This window comes from Eubalaena glacialis, chromosome 3 (genome assembly GCF_028564815.1).
Source record: "Eubalaena glacialis isolate mEubGla1 chromosome 3, mEubGla1.1.hap2.+ XY, whole genome shotgun sequence".
Taxonomy (NCBI): domain Eukaryota; kingdom Metazoa; phylum Chordata; class Mammalia; order Artiodactyla; family Balaenidae; genus Eubalaena; species Eubalaena glacialis.
Window position 1 is genome coordinate 48,911,631 of NC_083718.1, and position 13,717 is coordinate 48,925,347.

Genomic DNA, 13,717 nt, shown 5'->3' on the forward strand with positions numbered 1-13,717 from the left:
GGTTCTCCCGTTATTATTTATTACAACATTAAGGACCTTCCCTTTACATAACTTCTCGTATGTGTAATTTACTTGTTTGATGTCCATAAACTCCCTGGGCTGGTGCCACATCTGTTTTATTCACCACTTTACCTATTGCCTAGCTTAGTACCTGGTATAGAATATGCACTCAAATTATTTGTTCAAGAAATGAAGTGTCAACCAAACATACATAAATTAGAACTGTACATAAATTTATTATTACTGTTATGTTCTTTCAAGTTTTCACTTTCTAAAACTATATCCCAGTTTATATATGTCTCATATTTCCCCTAAGTTATCTTAATCTACATTACCTGAGGTGTTCGTTGTAATTCATATAAACTGAGTTCCCATGTTTTGCTTAATGGTTGAGTTCCGTTTGTCTGCACAGCCTGAGACATTGCTAGGAATAAAGAAGAGAGAAAAACAATTTTAGTATCTGAAAGGGAAGTAAATCTCAAAACTAAATTTTAGACATTGTAAATCCTGAGAGTAAAACCAACAGAAATTACACACTGGCTCCTCAAGAATGAAAAAGAAGAAAAGCTCAAGAATCTTTCCATTTATAAATACAAGCTACTTGAGAGCAAGAAGTTATCACTGATCTCTGAATGCCTAACAGCTCGCACACAGAGAATGCTTAATTATTACTGATGTATAGGAAACTCTCTTCACCCAAAATAAGAAGTATCTTTCTGAAACTGGTAGTCATGGAACTTAGAAATGTCAGGAAAATCTCAGACTCTGCAGCACGGCCATCTAGTCCAACTTTTGCCAAAGATACAAAATCTACTTTAAAGCACTTTAAGCCACAGGTCATTCTGCCTCTACTTTCACAGCTCCACTCATGAAAAATCCCTTTTCTAATAAGTCAGCTTATCTCCTCCTAATGATGAGCCCAAAACTGCTTCCTATTCACCTTACAGCTGTCCTCTGGAGGCAAACTAAGTCGAATAATTTCTCTACACAACAGTCTTTCAAATATCTGGACACTGTTATCATATTCCACCTGATTTTTCTTTACTTCCGGCTAAATGTCCTAGTTCCTCCTACTGCTCACCATTTGACACAATTTCAAGGTCTCCTCACCACTGTGACTTTCCTCTTGTTATGAATGAACAATGTACGGCCAACTTCTCTGCCTGTCTTTCAATAGGGGGACGAGATCTAGTATACATGTAAGGAAGATGGTCTTAGACAACTAACTCCTCTAGGGCAAAGGAAGAGGCTCCAATCATTCAAGTATTTAGTAAGCATCTATTATTGGCCAAGCAGAATTGCTCTAGGTCCTTGCCTCAGAATTCATAGCCTATAAAGAAAGAAATGTGTGTAAACAGCTAAACTACAAACTGACAAGATCGAATCTAAGCAACCACGGAAAAAACAATATGGAATTACAGAGAAGGATCAGGAAATTTAAGGAGTCAGGGAAGGCTTAAATGGAGATTAAACAGCTTTAAAAAAAAATACTACACTGGGATGGGAGTACAAAAGAAACAGGGTTCCAGGCAAAGCCGAGCAACATGTATGTATGTATAAGTTTGGAAGCCACTGGCAGTTTTAAACAAGAGAGTGACATGACCAAATAGTTTCAAAGAAATTCAAGCAGTATGCAGAAGACAGAATAGAAAGCAACTAGCAGTAAGAACAATGAGGAGGCTGTTAAAAAACCTTAGTGATATGAACTATCTGAACCAAACAGTAAAGCACGGACAGAGAGAAAGAATCAGACAGATCACTACGTGATACATACGACACTGGTCTAAGAGGGAAGGGTCAAATAAGATTTTAGGAAAGCAACCATCCTTTACTGAGACAGAACACAGAAGGAAGGTGTGGGTTAGAAGAGAAGTGGAGCTGCTACACACACTGAGTTCCAGTTATTTAATGGAGCACTGAGGGAGGTAGAGTCGTCCAGTAGATAGTGAGAAAGAAAAATACCACACTTGCCTAAAGACACAACTTGCACAATCACAGTATGGCATATATTCTACACTGGCACATAAACAATGAAGGACATGATCTATTTGTATCCAGGATGCTGAATTTCCCACTTTTAGCAGCTACCATTTAAAAATACCTGCTCTCGGACTTCCCTGTTGGCACAATGGTTAAGAATCTGCCTGCCAATGCAGGGGACACGGGTTCGGGCCCTGGTCCAGGAAGATCCTACATGCTGCCGAGCAACTAAGCCCGTGCACCACAACTACTGAGCCTGCACTCTAGAGCCCGGGACCCACAACTACTGAGCCTGTACGCCACAACTACTGAAGCCCACGCGCGTAGAGCCCGTGCTCCGCAACAAGAGAAGCCACCACAATGAGAAGCCCGCGCACCGCAACAAAGACCCAACGCAGCCAAAAATAATTAATTTTTTAAAAAATACCTGCTCTCAAGAACCCACCCAATGAGCAATTAACTTACTTTGCTTTTATAAGTAAAAGCACTTCACTGAAATTTAACCTAAATTCTAGCCCCCTCTAAAATTCAATATACATTGTCTCTTCAACAAACAGCTACATTTCCACATGAAGTTTCTCCCTTGTGCAAGCAAAAATTTGAAATAAATATGTTCAAATTTTTCAAATTTGGGTGAGTCATGGCTTTCGTTTATAATTTTGAGGCTGTCCACTGAGTCTACCTTGAAGACTCACTCATTTTGCTTATCAGAACTAGTGGACTCCCAAACAAGCAAACATTCCTTGAATCTTCTGTGCTTGAAATACAATTATCTTTCAGCTCCATCATGATTCCTGATCAGTGTCCCCAACAGTAGCCTGAAATCTGAGCAATTTTTCACAGAGCTCTGGTCACTAATCTAGCTGAGTTTGTTATCCTAGGATTAGTAGCCTGTGGTTCATTGAGTATCTCCCTGAGTGCGAGAATCACAAGTTGAAAGAATTTTGTGACAGAAAACTTCTCCTTCATGAAATACTGTCTTTTCTCTATCATTCAATCTTCAGAGGATCAAATGATGGCACAGACTCTACTAATTGCTATCTAGTCAAACTGATGGATACAAGAGACCCAACAGACCAGTATCTGCTCTCTGGAGCAAAAAACTTTGCCATAAGCCTCTCTAAAAGCCTTCGTGAAGAGATTATCTAAAAGAGAGACCATTTTGTTTAATGTAGGAGGACTTTCTCCTTCATTTCTGTACTCTGGGGCTAAAGGTTAACATTTCTGTACTCTGGGGACTAAATCATGGTCCCTAGCCACCATTCATTCATTCATTCATTTATTTATTTATGGCTGCATTGGGTCTTCGTTACTGTGTGCGGGCTTTCTCTAGTTGTGACAAGCGGGGGCTACTCTTCATTGCGGTGCACAGGCTTCTCATTGCAGTGGCTTCTCTTGTCGCGGAGCACGGGCTCTAGGCACGTGGGCTTCAGTAGTTGTGGCACGTGGACTCAGTAGTTGTGGCTCGCGGCCTCTAGAGCACAGGCTCAGTAGCTGTGGCGCACAGGCTTCATTGTTCCGCGGCATGTGGGATCTTCCCCGACGAGGGCTCGAATCCATGTCCCCTGCATTGACAGGCGGATTCTTAACCACTGCACCACCAGGGAAGCCCCCCCTAGCCACCATTTTATAAGCATCACTTGACCTTATTGTATGTAGTTTGTGTATTGATGTGGGTTTCTCTACATCTAAAATACAAACTTCTCCTGGCAGAACTCCTACCCCTATATATACTCCTATTATAATCCTAGTTATTCTGCTTACCAGGCTAGATGGCACAATTTCTCCAAGGATGTTTATAACTACCTTAGCTATTACTGGTAATTTTGGACATGTCAAAGATAATACAACTAAAAGAAGCTCTAGAAAAGAAAGGAAAAAAAGTACCAAATACACAATGGCCAGTCTTTTTTTTTTTTTTAATTTTATTTATTTATTTATTTATTTTTGGCTGTGTTGGGTCTTCGTTTCTGTGCGAGGGCTTTCTCCAGCTGCAGCAAGCGGGGGCCACTCTTCATCGCGGTGCGCGGGCCTCTTCACTATTGTGGCCTCTTTTCTTGTGGAGCACAGGCTCCAGACGCGCAGGCTCAGTAACTGTGGCTCACGGGCCCAGTTGCTCCGCGGCATGTGGGATCCTCCCAGACCAGGGCTCGAACCCGTGTTCCCTGCATTGGCAGGCAGATTCTCAACCACTGCGCCACCAGGGAAGCCCCTGGTCAGTCTTTTTGACTGGTATGCTGAGGCCCCAAAATTAAACCCAAACTCCAAAGTAGCATCCCTTTAAAGATTCTCTAGCAAAGGCCAAAGAAAAAAAGCATTCAAATTATCTGAAACCTGCCCTCCTTATGCATCCAACATTATCATGTTTTAGCATCACCACCTTTACCTATATTCCCTCTGTTCCCCTCTACTGCCACCCCTAGAATCCTAAATGAACTATCCTTTCCCCAAGGTCTTCCCCCAGGAAAATAACCAATGACCCATACCCACTTAAGACTGCTACAATGGTAGGTAAACCAATGGAAACTAAGTTAAGATACAGTTTAGGGGTAACAGTCACAATAAAAGACTTTCCAAAACCAAAAGGCATGATTTGCATTTCTCTAATGAGTGATGAAGTTGTGCTTCTTTTCATGTGTTTCTTACAATTTTTATATCTTCTTTGTAAACGTATCTATTCAAATCCTTTGGTAATTTTCCCACTTTATCAAGGTATAATCAGCAAATAAAATTGTATATATGTTAAAAAAAAAAAAAAAAAAAAACCAAAAGGCAGACAGACTAATGGCTGCTACTGAATTTCATTCTATTAAGAAACTATCCAGGAATCCCAGGCTTATATTAATGATTCCATTTACTTGTAGTCCCTCAGATGAATAAAAATAGTTGAAAAGTGGCTGGAAAAAAGAAAAAAAAAAACCTTGCAAAACGTTCAACAGGGACTAGAGAAAGCAAGAAAACCAGGGTGATAAATAAAGCCTTTTCTGGTGCCCTTCCTTTAAAACTTAAGACTAAAATTCTAGGCTGCAAACAAGGAATGGACTGATAAACAGGAGACATAAGAAACTGACTTCAAGGTGTTCAACCTGTATTGTGGGATAGACCCAAGAGGCAATGTAAAAAGAACCTGCCCCTTCTTTTTCTTAATAGGTTAAAATCTAAAATACAGGATTTAAAAAAAAAATGGAACAGAGAACTGCAAATTTGGATGATTTCCAACACAGAGCTGAAAGAAAATGTTAGAAGACCTTTAGAAAACTGACAAACTACAAACTAAAACAAACATATGATCCTTCAGATAAAAAAAAAAAAAATCAAAGATCCTTCAGCCTCTAAGTTTCAAGGACCTATTCATAAAGATACTGGCAGATACAGCAATCAGAAAAATATCTGGAAGAGGCACTGCTCCATATTAGCAAATAAAGCGTGGTGTATGTGTGTGTGTGCACGCATGTGTGTGTGTGTGTGTGTGTGTGTGTGTGTGTGTGTGTGTAAAGAACAATGGCCCCAAACCTACCAATGATGCTGCTCTGAAGATGACTCTAGAATTCACTGAATTCAAAGTGAACTACCTTTAAATACAGCTTCCCTGTAGATACGTGTACCACTATTTCTACCATAAATCCTACAATAGCATAATGAATTTATCAGAGAACTAAAACTACTAGGATAGGAGGAATTTCTAAGAATTCTAAATCCTAACCCATGTCTCAACACTGTTACCCTGGGGTCAACTATAAACAGAACACTCCTTTCATCTGTCTCTAGAAAGCTTCCCCAGCAAATTAATAGGAACTGTCAAATGAAATATTTTCCTCAAAATATATATATTTTTTTTAAAGTCTTCTTTCTAGAGATGCCAGTTCTCCTGAACATAGCCAAATTATATCCGATTTGGATACTTGTATTCCTGTGGCAACTAAGATTCAGGAAGTAATTCACAAGTTAGTTGTAGTTCCAGAACTTCCTGGTATCATCATTTGGAAAACTAGGATCTACATGAGTTTTAAAAATTTTCCAGTCTTTCTGTTTGAATCTGTATTACAATCAATCATATGTTCCCTGGTAGCTAGAGTCTTAAATGCTACTGCATGGATGCCATCTTATCAGATAATACAGCAGGTAATCCTAGACCAAAGAAAGGGTACAGTCTTGCTGATCACCAAAACTGCTATCTTAATTTTTAAGAACATGTCAGCAGTGTAAATAAATCTGAACAATATTTAGTGACCTCTACTGTGACCTGGCCAAGGAGGGTCAAAAGGGGATCTGAGAATGAAAAATTCCATTTTTTGCCTCAAGATCCAATCCACATATACAGAGGAAGCTGTAAATTCTACTCTGGCCTAAAGCACATTATCTACATGTAATTAGGAAGCTCAAATTTCTACTTTTGGCAGTTACTGAACAGATAAGCTCTCTAGCATTAGTTCCTCTTTGCTTTAGGTCAATATGTTTTTTCATTTAAATTTAACCTAAATTCTACCCTTCCCCCAAATCATATATAACCTTTCCTCTTCTTTGGTTTAGTGAGAAGCTGCATTTCTGTCTGCAGCTCACTCTTGCCCAAGCCAAGAATGTAAAAGACATTTAGCCTAACTCTGTTTTTCGGATGGGAAAAAATTGTGATTTTGATGACTGGTATTTGGGAGTCGTCTACGTACTGATACTACTAATATATAGACAGAGCAACGAAAGAGAAAAGGAACAAGAATGGATGGCCTACGTAATAATTATAATCTGAAAGGATGGAGAGTAGAGTTGAAGCCAGCAAAGAAGGGAAATTAGGTGTCAGACAAAGTAATCTTAGGGATTCTTTCCAGCAACAGGAATGTGCTTCCCAGTTGACTACTGCCTGAAGATCCTTGCAGCACAACAGAAGATCTAGGTCTACCTGTGGCCCAATACCCACCTAAATTATATTTCTGAATAAAAGATACCCCCAACAAAACAGAAATGTTTCTTGCACAAAGTAGGTGCTCAAATTTGTGGAGAGAATGTTAGCATTATAGTTTGGACAAGATAACTTTAGTAGCAGTAACAGAAACAGAAAATAAATCTTGAGAAAAGATCTAGTCACAGCTAAATTTTGGAAGCTCACAGCTTCAATAACCGAAGGGGAAACAGCAATAGGATATTCAGAATGCTCTTTTTAGGACCACAAATACCTGGCACTCATGCTGACTTTCCACATCTTCGCATATGGTAGATCACAAAGTCCTTTTGTGGAGGTTCAATGTGGTTTCAAAAGCTTTTTCAATTCAACACCCTCAAGAAGTGACTACCCATAAAGCAAAGAGCAGAGCAGGCAAAAGAGACGAAAACTCCTATGCATTCTACACAAAAAGATTTAGTAAGCTTATCTTTTTTTAAACAAGAAAAAGGTTAGACTTTCATTTCCAGTTCTGCATGTAAGTTACCATTCACTCCTAACAAGTAAAAAGCTGAACATACTGAAAAATCAATTACTCTTCTGGGATCCATAAGTGAGAGGAGGACACAAGGCAAATCACTGCCCCAAAATTGAAGAGACAGAATACAGGGAATCTCAACATATCTGAGCAGACTGAGGCACTGAAACCGCAGTAGGAAGCAGTGTCAGAGAGGAAACTCTTGAACTATAACTGAAAAATGGTTGGAGGAAGCTCAGCGTGGACACGTCTGAGAGTTAAAAACTCCAGGAGGACCTAGTCACAGGGAGGCCCCCACAATACTGTGAAATTTACCTCCAGTAGCCCAACCAGATTCCCACACTAATTATCAGAGAAAAATCCCCTCATGCGTCCAGCAGAGGGAGGGGAAAAGGAACCATTTCTAAATATGCCAGAGTACTCTAGTTCTTCTTAACAAGTCCTGCCCTCAGGGAAAATTAGTTAACCAGAACCTAACCTGCTGGGATACTATCAGAACCTAAGTGACCTGGGGAAGGGAAACACCCAACTCCAGTCCATTCTAGTCTTCCTGTCCCACCTAAAAGGGGTTAGAAAAAAACTAAGAACCACTAGTGAAGTTCACAGCCCAGAGGCATAGGCTCTGAGACCAATTATAGGACTACAGAACCCTTGCCCTCCCCCCACACCTCACCACCACATTACTAAAGGCCTTTTTGCGCAGTTCCTTTTACCCAGTACATCATGTCCGGCTCTAGAAAAAATTACAAGGCATATCAAAAGACAAAAACACAATTTGAGAGACAAAGCAAGCATCAGAACCAGATATGGCAGGGACACTGGAATTATCAGACCAGAAATTTAAAATAACTATGAATAATATGCTAAGGGCTCTAAAGGATAAAGACCATAGAAGAACACATGGGTAATGTATGCAGAGAGATGGAAATCCTAAGAAAGAACTAAAAAGAAATTAGAGCTCAAAAACACTGTAACAGCCATAAAGAATGCCTTTGATGGTCTTATTAGTAGCCTGCATACAGCTAAAGAAAGTATTCCTGAGTCAGAGAATGTACCAATAGAACCCTCAAAAACTGAAAAGCAAAAAACACAAAGACTAAGAAAAACAGAACAAAATATCCAAGGACTGTGGAATATCTACAAAAGATGTAACATACATGTAATGGGGATACTAGGAAGAGAAGAGAGAAAGGAACAGAAGAAATATTTTAAACAATAATGACTGAGAATTTCCCCAAATTAATGTCAGATTTTCAAACCACAAATCCGGGAAGCTCCGAGAATACCCAGCAGAATAAATGCCAAAAAAACTACACCTCAGCATATCATTTTTAAATTACAGATATGCAAAGACAATGAAAAGATCTTGAAGAAGCCAGAGGAAAAGGTTATACTTACTTGAGTAGAAAAAAAGGGATGCAAAGTACAAAGTATTTTCTGTACTTTGAACTTACTTGTATTGCATTAGAGCTGCTTACATGTCTATCCCACTGACTTAAATAATTTGATACATCTTAATATTTTCTCCTACACCTAGAAATGAGCCTGCTTTTCAATAAAAGTTAAATAAACGAGTGAGGGAAGGCATTTAGAAAGGAAAAAAAAAATGAACCTTAAATAATACATAAATGGAAAGAATTTCCTAATGCTGATCTTTTATGATTTAACTAGGAATCCTCAAAGTGGGGTATGCATATGTACTCCTGAGCTACACAAAAGGCTATAAGGCTTGGATAGTTTGAAAGGAATTTAATTTCCAGATTATCAATTTTCCTGATGTATTTTTACCAAAATTGATCTGCCCTGACAAAAGGCCTATATATCTGGGTAGGTCCCTCTCCCTGCCCCAATCCTTTCATAAGATTACATATCATTCACTCACTCATTCAAATACTGATTATCCATTGCACCCCATGCACTGTACAAGGTGCTAAGAATGATAGCAGTAAACACAAGTATGACACAATAAACTAAAAATTCTTAAGTTCTAAATAAGAGATACAAAAAAGGGCATTGGTTTAGATAATCAAGAAGAGAAAAGGAGCTATTAAAAACAGAGGATCAAGGAAGGACTTCAAAGGAACAGACATGTCGGAAAGACAGAAAGGTCAGTGTGACAGGTAAGTAAATGGGAAAATACACAAGAAGAGGTTACAGAACTAAAGAAGGGGCCATGATGGTGATCTTCCCAAGAATCAAATGGGGTTAAGCTGAGGGGCAAAAGCCACACTGGAATGGGTTAAAAAGGAAAGCAAAATTGACACTATATGTTCTTTATAAATTAATAAAGTGAAAATACAACCTTACCAAAATGTATGGGATGTGTAATGAGAAAAATGTCCTTCAGAAATACTTATAACCCTCAATTTTTAAGTAATAAAACCATGGAGAGTGGAAAAAAATATGCACCAAGCATTAGAAATTAGAATATGAACCTAATTAAGTAAAAGGGAAAAATGATCATTATAAAAGCATAAATCAAACAGAAACAACTGCTTTAAAAAAAAAATGGACTTGTTCATGAAAGCAAAATTTAGTAACCTGATACAGCTAATCCAATAGCTAAATTTCTGACATAATCAAAAGGGAAAAAAAAGTTAGAAAATGCACATACATAGATATAAAACAGATTTTTAAATTAGATTATTAGGGAATGCTATATTCATCTTTATACCACTTAAGAAATTCAACTATTCCTAATTAAAAGTCTTAGAAAGTTAGAAATAAATGGAAATATCCTTAACTTGATGAAAATACGCCAGAAGCCCCAAAGTTAAAACTTTTGAAGATTCCTATTAAAAAGTCAGGAGCAAAACACGACTGCCCTACAACATTCTGCTAGAAGTCCTAAATTATGCCACCACAAAAAAAAAAAAAAGAGAGAGACACACACATACGCACACACACACTGGAAGAGGAAGTGACAAAATCATCAGCTGCAGATAATATAGCTACCTAGAACGTCCAGTAGCATCAAACGAACAACTACTAGATCTAAAAAAAAAAGCAGTAACATGTTTGGCTTGAGGAGAGAAAACAAGGTGAAAAAGCCACAGGTTTCCTATAAACCAGGAATAACCACTTAGAAATGTACTTTTTAATAGCTCCCATTCACAACCATTCACAATGGCAACAAAAACTATGAAATATTTAGGAGTAAATTTCCAAAAATATTGAAAAGACAAAACTCTACAACTTAACTGAAAGCCATTAAAAAAGACCTAAATTGGATAAACATATAAACCCAATATAAGGCAATCCCAATCAAAATAGACAAAGTGATTCTAAGGTTCACTTAGAAGATGCACAAGAACACCCAGGATATTTTAAAAGAGAAAAATAATCAGGGAGGCTTACCTTACATCAAACATTAAAGCCTAATAAAAAGCAACACTATGGTCTGAAGAAAAGACGAATGAATTAATGCACAAAGATGAATGAAATAATGCACAAAACAGAGGGTTCAAAAACATGTGAATTCATGTAATTTAGGATATTTTAAATCAGAGGGATAACAAAAAGTTTTAAATTTTTTGAAGTAAATCAGATGTACCTACACAAATAAATGAATAAAAAAATTCTAGAAGGATTAAACATTTTAAAAAAACTATACGAAAGAGCTAGAAGAGGGTAGAATGTCTTCATGTGATTGGGATTAGGAAGGCAGCCTAAGCAAGATGCCATACCCAGAAGGCTTTAAAAATAGTTCACATTTCACCTCATAAAAGTTTTAAACTTATATACAAAAAACAACAAAAGATATAAGCACATTTAAAAGATAAACAATTGACAGGGAGAAAATATTTGCAACATACATAATAAACAAAAGCCAAAATCCATAATACATAACAAATCTTCCCCCAGGTCAATTTAAAAGACAACTCAATATAGACAAAATGATAAATGGGTAATTAACAGAGGAATACAAGTGGCTAACAAAACTACATTGTGCTTAACTTCACTACAAATCACTAATTGCAAATCAAGACAATGTTATCTATATACGCTCTATTTTTTGTCTGCAATACTGACAAAAATTAAGATGACTGATAATACTGGGCGTTAAAAGGGTGTGCAGAAACAGGAATTCTCAAATCATTGGAAGTGTACAGTGGCATCGTTTTGGGGACAGAGCAATTTGGCATTTAAGGCATAACTGGGGTTTTTGGCATTAGGAATGTGTACTCTTTGAAATGGAAACTGGTTGAATCAAGCTATACACGACTGTTACAGAAATCTCTATGGAAATGCATTCCCTACTTTTCAGTGTATTACCTTTCATCAACATACAATTAACTTACTGGCTGATGTCATTTTATCCACATTCTTTATAAGTCTAATAGTAGACACATCAGCTTTTAGAACTTTAGTACAACATGTATTTTAACACACAAAGGTAACCTTAAACTACAAAATAATCCCATTCATTTATCCTTCAAAAAATTTAATAAAATTAACTTGTGAATTAAAAGTCAGTATCTGAAAAATAGATGCCAATGAAAGAATACACCGAAAGAACTCTCTGCTCTTTGGCCAAATCAAAAAATAGGACTCACTGTACTGTACTGGTTGAACCATCACCACTCAGAGCAGCCTATATCTGTCAAAAGTTTTAATGCACCGAAGTTTTGACCTCATAATGGTTCTCTTAGGAAATCTACCTGACAAAAATTCTCATACAGGTATGCAATAAATATATATACCTGAAGAGTCATCACAGCATTGTAATAGCAAAAAATCATGTACATATATATTTGTTTATCAATGGGAATATGGCCAATTAGAATATACCCATAGTACAAAATACTATGTAGTTATACATACTGACATGGAATTCAACATATGTATACATCATACATTAAGTTAAAAAAAAAAGCAAGTTGTAGAGCAAAATGTATAATGTGATCGACCTCATTTAAGCAATTAAAAAGGAAATCCAAATACCTAAATATGTTTGTAATTTTGAATTCTGTTGACTGTGTTTTAGCCACATTTGCTATCTTTATCAATCTTGGCAAACGCATTCTAATTTTAGAATCTTTTCAGTAGCCCATCCTTCTACCTGTAACAGAATGCTCTCTTCCCCCACGATATTTCCACAGCTAGCTCCTTCATGCATTCTAACAAAATTCTAACTTTGTCATTCTCTCAAGTCTTCCCTTGTTTGTTTGTTTTTCACCATTACACTTTTATAGCCTCTAAGCTCCTTGAAAGCAGGGTAGTTACCTATCTTATTCACCACAATATTCCCAGTACCTTGCAATGTGCCTAGCATATAATAGTTAATAAATATTTGCTGAACAACTCAACAATGGTGATGACTACATAAAGAAAAGAGCTCAAATTAGGCAACCTTAACATTTCATATTTTCATGACTAAAAAAAAAGTCAATTCAAATTAATCTGAGAAAAGATAAAACAAAAAGGAAGATTTATCAGTTGGTCTACTTTCTATGTGCAGAGAAAATAGTTCTATGTTTCTGCATGGTGAGGGCTTTCTGAGCAAAGAAATCTGTCCCTCAAAGGACAAGCTTTGAAAACTTATAGATAACTGTATAGATAACAGATTCACCTCTTTAGGATATGTGTTTATATTTCAGGGTGGGACAGCTGTGAGACTATGGAGACATTCCAGGGGTTGTAAATTCTGAGACTTGTCTAATTTTTCCCCCAGAAACATTCATTTAATAGTCCAAAGATTAAAAATCTAGGCTCCTCCCCTTCCGTAACCAAGGAAAATTTGTTTATATTAGGGAGCAAAGGTCTCTCTCCCTCTCTCAGAAGGAGAGGTGGGCAACTTGTATACAAGCACCTAGAATCAAATTTTTGGGATTCATCACCTACCAAACGAACATTCCGCTCTCACTGCATCACTCTAGGGGTGAAGAACTGGGGCAAAAGGGAACTGATGTGGTTACTACTGTAAAATCTATCCTGGCCCCAGAAATTTTGTCTACTTTCAGGATAATATGAACAAATACAGATATCAAAATTTTATCATTCTAACAGAATTTGGTTGGTAAAACATATCTTGTAATTCAGGCTTTAGGAAGAGTGACAAATTTTTTTAAATGAATATAAAAATTATTTTGTCATTAATCCTCAACTTAGAAACTAAAATTTCCACTTTAATTTTTTTCCATTAAAAACATATCATACGGGGCTTCCCTGGTGGCGCAGTGGTTGAGAATCTGCCTGCCAATGCAGGGGACACGGGTTCGAGCCCTGGTCTGGGAAGATCCCACATGCCGCGGAGCAACTAGGCCCGTGAGCCACAATTACTGAGCCTGCGCGTCTGGAGCCTGTGCTACGCAACAAGAGAGGCC

The 13,717-nt window shown here is 37.5% G+C and overlaps 1 protein-coding gene across 2 annotated transcripts in view; it reads right to left on the reverse strand.

The window, feature by feature from the left end:
• The window catches only part of RNF2 (ring finger protein 2), a 52,259-nt gene that overhangs the window by 12,369 nt on the left and 26,173 nt on the right, over positions 1-13,717 (reverse strand). For both annotated transcript variants that reach the window (XM_061185625.1, XM_061185626.1), the window contains exon 2: positions 336-424. In XM_061185625.1, coding sequence (XP_061041608.1) covers positions 336-422 — 87 coding nt within the window. In that variant the 5' untranslated portion in view covers positions 423-424. The remainder of the gene's footprint in view (positions 1-335; positions 425-13,717) is intronic.